Raw genomic sequence first — 13,482 nt, 5'->3', positions numbered from 1 at the left:
TCTGGTACAATCATTTTCATTAACATCGGATTTCTGAGAATCAAGGTACAAGTTAGTAAAATGCAGCACAGCCTGCAGCAGAGAGTGCTGAGTGCAGCTGGGTTTCACTAGATACTGCTGTGTGAAAGCCATCAGCATGAAAGCGATACCAGTATCAACCATCACTTGCACCCAGGATCTCAAAATGCTTCCTCCAGAAGGCAGAGCTGCTCCAGCACTTCTGCCGCATACTCAGCTTTGACTATACAGCAGCAGTTGAAGAAGAGAGTGCTTTTAAGAAGTCTGTAGTCTAAGGGGGGTTTAAAATAAAAACTTGACTTTCTAGTCCCAGAGGTCTAGAGCTCTTAGAGCTTGTTCTGGAGCTCCCTCTTGAGGTTAAATACTACACTATATTAAAGACATTGCTATATCCTCATAACTGATTCTACTCAAAATGAGAGTATGTCCTTGCAAAAAAGGTATTATCAAAGGCATCTCCTCAAACCTCTGTACACTACTTTGTAGAGAGCATTAGATGTTTTTGAGTTACAAGCGCTGCAATCTTAAAAAGATGATGAGAAGACAAGCACGTGTTAAACCCAGGAAAATAAACTAAAGAGGCACTTTACTTACACACCTTTGGTAGCCAGTGCAGGAGCACCACTGACAGTAAACCTCTGTTACTGTGAATCATGAGATGGAACAATACACGCTGATGATGAGAAACTAACAGTGTTGTCTATTTGTAAAGAAATTGCAACTTCACTAGGTTTATTTAAGGCTGTTAACACGTCCCACTCTTTGGGTGACCTTTCAGCTACTCTAAGCGTCCATCTGCCTCCTTGCCAGAGCTGCTTTGTTCCACAAAACCTGATGCCTTTACTCCATTGTCTTTGTTAACACAAGCTGCTACATGGGCTGACACCTCTGGTTTTTAATGTGCTGAATCAAGTGTTTGCCAAAAGTTTGCAAAAGTCTTTAAACGGGTTCTGCTGAAATTTCACTATCTTTCCACAAGCTCTAGGGGGCCCCCACATGGAAGGAGCTTTCAACACAAATTCCTGAGAAAAGGATTTTTCCAAACTCCTTTTGAGAATTTCCTCCTCTCCCACAACAGCTAAAGGTTCAAAATCAGACAGCCAAGGAAGTCTTTGGAAACAGTGCAAGAGCCAAAAGAACAAGCCTCGCCTATGATGGTCATATTTTACTACTGCTGAGCCCCCACTCAGCACTTTCCTCAGTCTTTGAACAAACATCCACGCTGGCCAGCTGAGTCATCTACGACTACCTCCGCCTCAATACTGTTGAGCCTGCCCAATCAGTGGGAATGGATTTCTAGAAGAATCCATAATTGAGAAAAGATTCTTGTTCTTCTAGTCATACTTTTCCAGGGAGACTCTCCCTGCCATTTCTTTAATCAAAGAAACATTGTTAAACCCTCTTCCAGCTCAATCTGTGAGGCCTTCCACAGACTATCAGGGATCAAAGTCCCAGCATTTGAAAATCTTACATCCTATGACCAGGCTTATAGGTTTAGTAAACTTTTCTGTTTTAGCGTGGAATGGATTTCAGCTTGAATGTCTGAGAACAGCAACACACAGTTTGTTCAGTTCTCAGTGATTAAAGTAACACTAAAGAAACACACAAGCTAGCTCCTCCCACTGTGTGCCTTGCTGTGCCTGAAATGTGTAGGATACTTGTCATTTCATAAATGTGGCCCTTAATTTGATGCATCAGTTCTGAAACAGACTTGCTGTTTTCAGATGCCAGGTTACAGCCAGATCACCTTCTAAAGCAACACAAATTTTTTTATTAACCCTATGCTAGAGTCTCCCTCCTTTACATTCTGTGAAAAAGACAAACAAACAAAAAAGAACCAACTAAAGAAACATACTAGCTAGAATCAGATCTTATCCAATCAGCACAGAAGCTTGTGAAAATTGTGCACAATTCATCAGCTATACAACTGCAAGACTAAAAAGAACAGTGTGAAACTTGGACCTAGAAAGGGTGTCTTGTCTCTACTGCCAGAGGGCATTGACAAGTTTTAACTCCCTACAGCCAAAAGACATCACAATAAGCTACCAAAAATATCAAAGTAGGTTGGGAATACATATCATAGCCCACATCAGGTCCTAAGTAATATTCTAGAAGTTAAAGATGCTTTCTTACTTTTCATGGTGCCTTCCTCCTCTTCCTCTTCTGTGTTTATGACCATTGTGCCCAGCTGGGATTCCAAGGTGCCATCGTGTTCAATCATTGTGTTGGCTCCATCACTCATCGTGTTGACAGCTCTTATGGTACCTGTTTCATCTCCGCTCGCCCTCACCATGGTACCTGAATCGGTTTCATCTTCTTCCTGTACAAGGATGCCATAAATACATTTTTACTGATGGTGGCAAAGTCCCATGAAGAATATCTATATTCAAGGACACTGGCAAGGCTTACTAATTCAGAGATTTTTACAAATACACATAGAAGCAACATTTTGGTTTATGCACTTAGTTCTCTCCCCGTCATCTCCAAACAGGTAATGAAAAGTCTTCATACTTTTCTGCCAGCACGATAAATAAGAGAACAGATGAATAATCAGGAGAAAGTTCTCAATCCAAGTTGTATCTCATTTCTGACCTGGTGACCTATCCATAAGAGTAGATTACAAATACTCATTCAGTCATTAGTGTTTCTGTTCATTTTGTGAGCTTTAACAGTTGAACTAAAACCCCTATCTCCAGTGGTACATTTCACTGAAGAGTCATTACTTATTAGACAGCAACAGGTCTAAGTCTGGAGTGCATGTGGCACACTGAAGAAAAACAATCACCCTATTTTTTAGGAGTCTGTCTTTAACATTTAGGTAGTTTTACTTGCTAGAAACTTCAGAAGCACTGAATAAACATTAACTGTATTTGCAAGTCTTTAAAAAGGAATGAAATAAGTTATCAAAGTCTAGCCATTTTTTTCAGATGAGAATTATTTCTTATCTTTCCATTTGCTAACAGGCACTAAATATTATATAAGTTTGAATTATTGCTGTCAAGGCTCAAGAGACTGACTGTAGGAAAACACAAGCTCCTGAAACAAATTCTGGTAGGACAACTTCCTGGCAGATCGTTGCTTTAGCCAGAGGTAGTAATATCACTAGGTGGCGTGTGCTTCACTACACATATATTGTGATTAAGATTTCCTGAAGAACAAGGTCAAAATTTCCACAATCTATTTAGTTTCTTGGAAATGTAGACCAGCTATCCAACTACAAGACCAGAAGTCACTTCCTAGGTTTACAGTAGCTTCTGGGAATCTCACCTTGGATGAGATGCTTGTGTTTTGTTAAAAGGATGAAGTTCACAGTTCTTTGTGTGTGACCATGGGCTAACTGATCTGTATTAGTGTTAGAGGGAAAACACAGGTCTCACACATCAAGCTGTAATTCTCCATCTCAATGTCACTGAAAGAAGACAGTACACCCCTCCACATTCTGGTGTTCCGTGCATTTTATCTGTTCTGTCAAGGATGGCTACAGAATTTACTTCCTAACCTTAAAACCAATAGCAAGAGGAAGAGAAAACTACACAAGATGTTAATGGAGGAAAAGTAATTCTATGTGGAGATGAGTGGGTGAGAGGAAGTAATAAATTTGTTAGCTACACATCATTTAACAAAGGACTACAGCAGAAATTTCCACAGCACTTGGGAACACTTTTCTGCTAGCAGACGTGGAGTAGAGAAGCTTCGGGAAAACACACACACACCGACGGAGACCACTCAACTCCACTACATAGACACCATCTCAGCAATGTGACTGCAGATCAGTCAGAAAATGAAGAAGAGAGGGTAGGGACAATACTCTCAAGAGTCAACATCATGGCAACGTGACCAGTAAAGTTACTTCCACACTGAATAAATAGGCGGTCCTAAACTGAAAAAACTAGACAAACAATGTCTTCAGCAAAGATACTGTTGACCATGCTATTCAAGTCTAACCTCTGAAAAGGACTGGCACACAATGCCTTTTGTTGTGCCCATTTCATTTATTCAGGTTGAAGCAGGCAGAGGCTCAAAAAACAGCTTTCAACATGCTTTCCATATTCACATGCTGTAACCACTGAAGCAAGGAGCCCAAACTTAAATTCACAGCAATCCCCTGAACACTTGTCATGCCCTCACCTCAGGTTTCTGTCGGTTGCTCTTGTGCAGTAGAAAGTTTCTATAAGGGGGGTTCTAAAGCACAACAATAGTAAAACAACACAACATACTTATAGCTCATCACAGATAATGTTATTATTTTATACTAGGAGAGCAGTCTAAGACCTGAACATACAATGAAAAATTCTCATTACTGCATAAATAATATAACCAACTGGGGAAATATATCGAGTCTTTCATTGCTTTGTAGACTTATTCAATCACAGGTCTCCAGCTATGCTACAAGCTAAACAGCAAGCCATACGTGCTGTCTGTCTGTCCTGGTTTCAGCTAGGACAGTTATTTTTCTTCCCAGTAGCTGGTATAGTGCTGTGTTTTGGATTCAGGATGAGAATAAGGTTGATAACACACTGATGTTGTTCTTGTTGCTAAGCAGTGTTTACACTAAGCCAAGGACTTTGCAGCTTCTCACCCCACCAGCATGTAGGCTGGGGGGCACAAGAAGCTGGGAGGGGACACAGCCAGGAGAGCTGACCCCAAGTGGCCAAAGGGCCATGCCATACCATATGACATCATGCTCAGTGTATCATCTAGGGGGAAAGCTGGCTGGGGGGCGCTGCTCGGGAACTGGCTGGGCATCAGTAGGTTGGTGGTGACCAATTACACTGTGCATCCCTTGTTTTGTACATTCTAATTCTTTTGTCATTATTATTTTCCACTCCTTTTCTGTCCTATTAAACTGTCTTTATCTCAACCCATGCATTTTACTTTTTTTTTGCCAATTCTCTCCCCCATTCCACTAAGGGGTGGGGGGGGGGGGGGTGGGGGGGGGGGGGGGTGGGGCAGTGAGTGAGCAAGCAGCTGTGTGGTGCTTAGCTGCCTGCCAGGTTAAACCACAGCACTATCCCACTCAAATACAAAGATTGAGGAGGGACCAAGCATCAGGTTAAGCAGTCATAAAGTAGAAAACTTGAGAACTAAGTAAATTCCACAGGCAATTGGACAAAAAAAAAAAACAAAACCAAAGCAGCTAAGCCTTATGAAAGGAGCAAGGGTTTAGACTTTGTACGTTGTTGCTATTAAATACTCACTGAATTCTCTTCATCATCTTGATCTACTTCACGCTGTTGCGCCTCTTGACGTTTCAGCTTGATATCCATTGCTTCATTAATCAAGTCTCGCAGAATTGACACTCCTTTGGCACTTTTAACAAACGGATGCTAAGAAGTATTTAAAAACAAATAAGCACTGCATCTGAACCAAGACACATCAGTAAACCACTGTTACTATGGCCTACTTTCAATCAAAACTAAGGTTTAACTCAATACATTACTAAAATAAAAATCCAATACTTCTGTTTGGCACAGGAGGGAGACGTCCCACCCTCCAAACAAGATCATGTTGCAAAGGCACTACTGCTGTGAGACCTTGGGCTCATTCCCCTCCTACAACTCTACTTCTTTCCTCAGCAGCTTAGCTGTCAAGAACCAATTGCACAGATCAACACCATGCCCACACCATTCTGAGCAGTCACTTGCATTTAGCCTCCCCTTTTTAATGTTTTAAGAGGCAGTTTTTTCTTGGAAGTGCTGGTGAGAATTTGAAAGTAAAACCAAAACAAAATCCCTTCCAAAAGCCAAACAAACAAAAAAACAACCCAGAGAAGACAAAGAAAGGAAGTTGGACTGGTTCTTAGAGAAGAACTAAAAAGCTGAAGTGGAGTGTAAGATTTTTTAAATGAACTATTAAAATCTGTAGTGAGTAGGAGCAGCTAAAATGAAACCAACAGACACATAGCACTGTCTAACCTAACAAGCCTTCTCTAGAGCTTACGTTCTTGTAAGAAAGGGCAGACCTGCAGAAGCTGTGTTGCAGTGGCACGCTGCTCCGGGCTCTTAACAAGACACTGTTTTACAAAGTCCGTAAAATTGTCTGACCAGAGCTCTGGTTTCCGGAATGTTGGAGGTGGATTGGTAGGAATCATGAAAATTGCCTGAAAGCAGAAGGAATATTCCAGATTTCCAAACAAAGTTTAAAGCTTTCCGACATAAATACACCATAAATACACACAGACGTACATTGGTACTAAAGAACGATAGACATTTCAAGTTTGCTGCTTCTGAAGGGCTTGTGTCGATATTATACACAAATTTGCTCAGAGGGATCAAGTAGCAAGAAATCTGACTTTTCTCACTAGGTACTTACACTTCTGTCTGAGCCATTATGTGCCCCAAAAGGTGTGAATCTGCCGGTTTTAAGTCTTAAAAATTTGAGCTTGCATAAAAAAAAAAAAAAATCCTTTGGATAATACAGCTGAAAATATGTTTCTTCACACCTGACACAGGGAGCTTCAGCTATGTCTTAAGAGAATTGTGATTTTCCTTCCCACACAGATTCTTTCTCAAAGACCTGTTTTTTATTTAATCAACAGTACAAAGAACTGACAGAAAACAAATCTTTACTCTAAATTAAAAGCAAGATAGCATGTTGATATGTTATGCAGACAGCTATAATAGCATGTCCTTCCCATACAGCAATACATTCTAAAAGGCCAGTCCTTACCCTCATAGGATGAATATCTGCATAAGGTGGTTTGCCTTCAGCCATTTCTATTGCAGTGATTCCCAGAGACCAGATGTCTGCAACACAATTATACCCAATTTCTTGAATCACTTCTGGAGCCATCCAGAATGGGGTCCCTATAACTGTGTTCCGCTTTGCCATGGTGTCCTGAGAAGAAAAGCAGGATAAAAATCCAGACAACGGCAACTGTATTAGCCACAAACACTCATTAGTGAATTATCACCCAAATTATCTTCCACTTGCATGCACATTATTAGATTCAACAAAACTGGGATATGAGGGCTGCAAAGAGGAATTGAAATGTGCTTACAGAAGTTACAAATATCCTGAAGAAAACAGCAAATGCTATTGCAAACCGTTATTTAGGTATAGCAGCTTCCACAGAGGAAGCTCTGCTCTAATGCGTTGCTGGTTTAGTATCTCATTATGTTGATGCAAAGTGCTAGAACAGCGTAGAACAATTTTTCAGAGTCTCCACAAGCACGTGACATGCAGGTAAACTGAAGCATATACAACCATCTTGGTTTTACTTACTGTAAGCTGTCCTGCTACTCCAAAGTCTGCAAGTTTAGCATGTCCCTCTGTATTCAGCAATATATTTCCAGCTTTGATGTCCCTGTGTATTTTCCTCATAAAATGCAGGTACTCTAGTCCTTTCAGTGTTGATTGCACTATTGTAGCAATTTCCTCTTCTGTGAGCTAAAGAAAAGAGTTACTGTCAACCCATCGGTTGCTAAGATATAACACTATTGTGTTTCAGTCCATTTTCCTGAGATTCTCTAATTGCCATTTAATTACCTTCACTAAAAATTACAATACTAATGGGAAATTAATTAGCAACTTACAGCACTATGTAGTAGAAGTAGATTACAACCAGCATACATATACACACGTACCATATTTTACATACCAAAATCCTTTCTCAACTAGTAATTCTTATCCTGCAATAACCAAAGTAAGGCAAAGTAGTCTGTTATTCAGAATCAGTCCGGGTTTCCAGAAAAGCCAACAAACCAAGATCTGCTCCACTGATTACATTATCCAGATAGCTGATTACACTGATCGAGTTTTGGTTTTCTAAGTTTCAGAGGAACAAAGGAGCTGCATCTCAAGTCATGGCCAATGGTTGTGTCAGGCGTTGAACACCATGAGAATTATGCCCAAACTACTCAGCTTCCTTGAGCAGCTGGACACCCATATTTCCCATTCACACATTCAAAGGAGAAAGGACGTACAGTTTTATTTCGTAATCGAATAATATCAGACACCGATCCAGCGCCGCAGTATTCCATGACTATCCACAGGTCTGTGTTCTTAAAATAGCTGCCGTAATATTTCACCACATGAGGACTGTGAAATATGAAAAAAGGAGAAGAAAACAAAGGGTCAAATACTAGCAACCAGCATAACTGAATAAGCAAAGTACACTGCGGAGTCCCTAAATAAGTTTTGGAAATTCAGAGTTGAAGTGCCACTGAAAAAACCCTGATGAAAAGCATTCCAAACCAGTCTGAACTTGCATAGGGCTACTGCTGTCCTGCCAAGCCGCTTCCCCACAGTGGTGCTCATCTGACCGGCCAGTAAGTCAGGTCAGGGAGCTAAACCATCTGAAAATAAATCCTACAGAAACAAGGAGTGCTTAGCCTTCAATCTGGTTTAGCTCCCTGAACCAGATTACAACAAAGGTCAGTGCTGTGGCAAGCAAGAAGGCAGGACAAGGGAATGAGAAACAGACCACGGCAGTCCCTGGTAAAGCTGCTGCAGAGCATCTGCAACCAAATGAAAACATCAAATAAGGTCCAAAGTTTGCTGGAAAACAGCTATCATGTTCATTAAGAGGAATGTTCCCCCACTAACACATGCACATACCTGTTTCTACAATTTAGTCCAGGATGTATTTTAGGAAACCAGTACAACCTAAGACTGTCTCTCACAGTCAGCTATCTGGCTGCCCAGAAAGCAAACAACCTAGTAAAGTATATTGGTCACAATAACCATCTGTCCTCTGGAAAAGGTAAAGCAGAAAACTAACAGAAAGACTGTTCCTGATTTTGTGGGAATGGAGCTAAGGAACAAAAATGCACTTCATCTATTCTCTGCTGAGTATTTTCTAATGAAAAACTGTAAAACTATCAAGTCAGTCACACTGTGCAGTGTCCCTTAATGCTTGCACAGAAAATGTGATGCTCCAGCGATTCACTCCCTCTGCTGTTCATAACTGTAAGGTCTCATTTTAGGCCTTACAGTGTTAATATTTTAAGAAAGAGACACCTAGTAATGCTTTCCAAGCTACACAGTAAGATTTTTCAGGAATAAATTCTTTCCAAGTTACATTTTGTTATCTGCCATCAGTCACCTTCATTTAAAGAGTGAGAGTGAAGTGCAATAGAGCTAGTGACGGGGACCACAGTTTAATACTGCTATTGTCATTTATTTTAAATAGTTTTCCACACCTGAAGTCCGTCAAAGCAGTATTTCTTAAGGCTAAGTTCATAATACCAGAAGAAATTAGTGTATTTTAAACTTTCAGCCTAGGATACACTTGGAGAGGAGGTCTTCTGCGCCCATGAGCTCTTCATTACCTAAGGTATTACACCACCTTTTCCCATAAGAAACATGCAAAGACAACCCAGAGAGCCAACCCTGTGCCCGCAGAGCTGCCAGCAAGTTATTCTGGGGATGCTCAGATCAGCAGACAGCTTGTACCGCACTAGAACCTGCACAGGCAGAAAAGGGCAGGGAAGGACGTTCTGCCACCCAAGCAGATGACAGCATGTAGGTTACGCACATGCAAGAGCAGTCATGCATTAGTGCTCTCATCCATGGGTGCCCTCTAAAAACAAACAAAAACCCCTCTTCTAACCGTTTTCTATGTCCAAACCAAAACTTGCTTAGAAGTCATTACCCCTTTGGGGATAGGAACTGCTGTTCTAGCACACAATCAAGTTGTCACTGCTCAACAAGTGACGGCGCACGGGGACAACCGCAGTAACTGCTCACACGCTCGGCTCTTTGCTGCCAGCAAGTGCACGGTTATTCAACTTAGCTTAATGCTCTCTTGTTGCAAGCTAAATTGTTGTTGTCTTACCTTTGCCTGGATTAACACTACCCAAATGGTCAGTTAACATGACTCAGCTGATACGAGGTAACTTGATCGTACAAGTCCAGCCTTTTAAAAAACATTTAAGGCAACATCATGGCTTTTATTTGATTAAATGCCAGATCATAGACATTATCGGTATGCAAAGAAAAGTCATGGGTTTTGCAGTGTATGTTTACCTGTCACATTGCTGCATTATGGATATTTCCTTTATAATCTCTTGCAGGTCAGATTCCACAGGAACTTGTTTAATTGCAACAACTTGACCCGTTTCTTTATGAATGGCTTTGAACACACTGCCATAGGAGCTACGAAACAAAATATTAAAGAAACACTGAATACAATAACATTTTAAAAATGCAAGTGTTACGGTTTTGCTTTTTGCAACTGCAGCCATCAGGTAAAAAAAAAAAGCTATCCTCCTGCTAAAAATATTTTGCATTTTAATGTAAACAATCAGTCCACTAGTTTCTAAACACTATAATAAATAAGTCACAGCACACTGAGGGGGTCAGAAGGGAGCCAACCATCATTACGCTGCCCGTAGCTTTGGAATGGCCTTTTACACAAATCCAGCAAATACAATTCTCTCTTTTTTCCAGCATACAGTACCAGCTGAGCATCAGTAAGAACTACAGCTCTGGTCAGAGAGGTTTGCTTGTTCTTGTCAGATATTATCTGTCTTATTTCCAGCTTCTTTACTTACAGCAGCCAGGCAGATTTCCAACTCAGTTTCTTCAAATGAAGAAGGCAAACATGTCACTCACCGAGCACTCCCATGCTGTTCTGCCTTACCAAGTGGCACAATGCAACAGAAGCTCATTTCCACCACACAAACCGCTCGAGTCCTCACAGAGCCCTATCAACTCCAGATTGGGATTTTTCAATAATGTTTTAACTCCCTCCTGCCACATCATATGCTACTGTTTGGATTAAGATAACATACTCTTGAGAAACAAATTCTTTTTTCTGTTACTAACGAAACACTGGCACTATATTAGTACACACCTTTGCAGTAATAGGGCAAAAGTGAAAAATCAGAGACCACCGAACACACACCCATTACATAGATTTGTCCTTAGAGAAACATATATTGGGCACACTGGAATAGAACACATACCCTTCTCCAAGCTTCTCCAATACATCAAATACTTCTTCAGGTTGTTTGGTTAAACTGTCTTCATCTAACTTCTTCAGCTGCCTGTACATGTAAGAATAGAGAAGTTATTACATTTAATTTCACGGCAGTTTGGGCTTTGTTGAAACAGAAGAATAAATAGCATCGCTTAAATGTACGCAAGGCTTAGCATGAAGTAAATTGGTTATGAAATAAGTTTATTTCACCTGACCAGGAAACCAAATATTATTAGAATCCAATAGCAAAAGAGGACTGGGAATAACAGAATTTGATCAGGCACACAAATCTGCAGTTCCTCTTGGTGGAAACACATCTCAGGATCTATACATAGGTGGTCAAATCCCAACACAGGACTGCAGAGTCTTGCAGCTATCGAACATATCTGCTGAAGTTCAATGCCTTGTATGGTAGGATACGTACTAAGGCCATGCAAAAAGGAGTACCATCTTCCCTGACGTCTTAGAGTATATGTGGAATACATTTGTTGGGAGGAAGGAGGCAATACTGATCTCACTTGTACATTTTTAACATCAGAAGTTCAGATCTTGACTTTGCAGGCCTGGACATATACTAGAAAAATTCTATTGGGGGGGAGGATACTGGTATCTGACTCTTTTAGGAGTCCAACCCTCTTAAATGCATTGCTAATAAGAGTCAGCTGAAATACTTCCTAGGAAAAAAAAATATGCTATGCACTGTGATCCTTCACTTTGCTCCCCTCAACCCTAGTACAACTTTCAGGGAGATTCTGCACACAATGCAACAAGATCAACTGCGTTTCTTTCAGTCCACCTCTACCACAGCAGTACCAAGAAACCTCCTTAAATAGCTAAGGACTACATAAAAAACCAGTTCTGAAAACACAGTATTTTACTGTTGAGCAAACAATATCTAATAGCCCACAAACAAGTGCTCTTTCATTTTCACATGAAGTAAAAAAAAATCTGAAACAACAACAACAAAAAACCCACAAAAACCACCCAAACAAAAAACCCTCCAAACTCCCCAAACCAGCTCATACAAGTTTTTGAAACACAGAAACTTACTAGTCTCGGAGTTTTCAGAACTTATTGGTCTCACAGCAAGCAGTGTTTAAAATGAAACATGCGTTGGTCACCTGCAGCGGCAAATTACTACTGAAAGCTCTTACTGCTGCTGTTAAAGATCATGACTCCAGCCACTGGCATGCTAGTTTTGATACTAAATATGTAATTTTTTTCCCCCAGTTTCATCAGAAACAGAGTGAGAAACCACTCACTGATCCTTGGCTATTATGTTTATGCACAAAAGCCATACAGGAGGAGCAGCTCATGCATGGAGTACATACAATGGCTTCCTGAAGCAAAGGAAACATTATAAAAAAGCAGACTCAGGAAGTGGTGAAATACTGAAAGTAGTCACTAGCTTCCCTGCAAAGATAAGCATTAACCAACAGAGTGATACTTGTCCTTGTAAAAATGAGGAGGGAGGAGGGTGTGGGATGAGCAGAAAAGAGGAAAAAAAAAAATAAATATCAGTGACCAGACAAGCCACCCTTTCCAAGGACCCTAAAAAGTGGCGATGCAAGAGGCAGATCCTTCTTGCTGAAGTTGAGGCCTAAATTTTATTTAAAAAAAAAAAAGGCTTTTCACACACCCAAACATAACAACCAGACAACTACTGTGTTTACATCGAACTACCACATTTCTGCTATAATCCAAGAATACAATTACTTTGCACTGCCCAGTTCGCCCAGCGCACTCGCTGCTGTCAAGGATGCATTTTCACTGTGTGTTTGTACAACACGGATATCACAGCAACACAAAAACAATCTCACCCAGGTTGTTACTCAGATCTAATCTCAATCACCTTCCAGTTAAATACTGGCACAAGCAATTAGACTATAAAAATAGACTTTTCTTTTTTAATAGAAGCTGCATTGCTGGTTTATTTAACAAAAAAAGGCGATGTCACTGAAGACCAGAGCCAGCAGCTTCCTTTGTTCGCTGCCGAAGGCGCTCCCCGGGAGCCGGCTGCCCACCCCCGATAACACCCTGACAGGCCGCCGCGGGTCTGCCGGCGCCTCCCCGCAGGCTGCCCGGCTGCAGCCCGCCCCTCGGGGCCGGTGGCTCACGGCTCCGCTCGCAGCTCGCCCCGAAGCCCCTCGATGAACCGGGCTCGCACCTCGCCGCCGCGGCCGGGCCCAGCGCGGGGCGGCGGGAGCGCCCGCGGGTTGTGCCGAGGCGGGGCCGGCCCCGGCTTCACAAACCTGCGAAAAACCCGCCCAAAGCGGGACGAGAGGAAAGAGTAAGTTACGGGGAGCTCTGTCACGGCACGGGCCAGTACCCCCTCGGTACGGCCACGTTAACCGGTGTGAGCCTCCGCAGGCTCCGATATTTCGGTTTAAGCCACTTTTCCACCCCCTGAGCTCGGTGCTGTCACAGCACGGACCCGCCGGCGCTGCCCAGTTCGTCCCGCTGCGGAGCGATTAACACCACCGGCCCCGCGGCCCCGGCACTCCTCCCGCCGCTGTCCGCCGGCTCGGAGCGACGAAGGG

General features: G+C 41.9%; 1 protein-coding gene across 2 annotated transcripts in view; it reads right to left on the bottom strand.

Moving 5' to 3' along the window:
- Positions 1-13,482, bottom strand: part of STK4 (serine/threonine kinase 4) — a 47,888-nt gene that overhangs the window by 34,137 nt on the left and 269 nt on the right. For both annotated transcript variants that reach the window (XM_074888119.1, XM_074888121.1), the window contains exons 2-9: positions 10,929-11,009; positions 9,988-10,116; positions 7,944-8,058; positions 7,243-7,407; positions 6,688-6,855; positions 5,981-6,118; positions 5,217-5,345; positions 2,152-2,338 (exon numbers count right to left, since the gene is read on the bottom strand). In XM_074888119.1, coding sequence (XP_074744220.1) covers positions 2,152-2,338; positions 5,217-5,345; positions 5,981-6,118; positions 6,688-6,855; positions 7,243-7,407; positions 7,944-8,058; positions 9,988-10,116; positions 10,929-11,009 — 1,112 coding nt within the window. The remainder of the gene's footprint in view (positions 1-2,151; positions 2,339-5,216; positions 5,346-5,980; positions 6,119-6,687; positions 6,856-7,242; positions 7,408-7,943; positions 8,059-9,987; positions 10,117-10,928; positions 11,010-13,482) is intronic.

The sequence above is a fragment of the Strix uralensis genome, chromosome 18, assembly GCF_047716275.1.
Source record: "Strix uralensis isolate ZFMK-TIS-50842 chromosome 18, bStrUra1, whole genome shotgun sequence".
NCBI classification, from domain to species: Eukaryota; Metazoa; Chordata; class Aves; order Strigiformes; family Strigidae; genus Strix; species Strix uralensis.
This window is presented reverse-complemented; position numbering and strand designations above follow the sequence as displayed.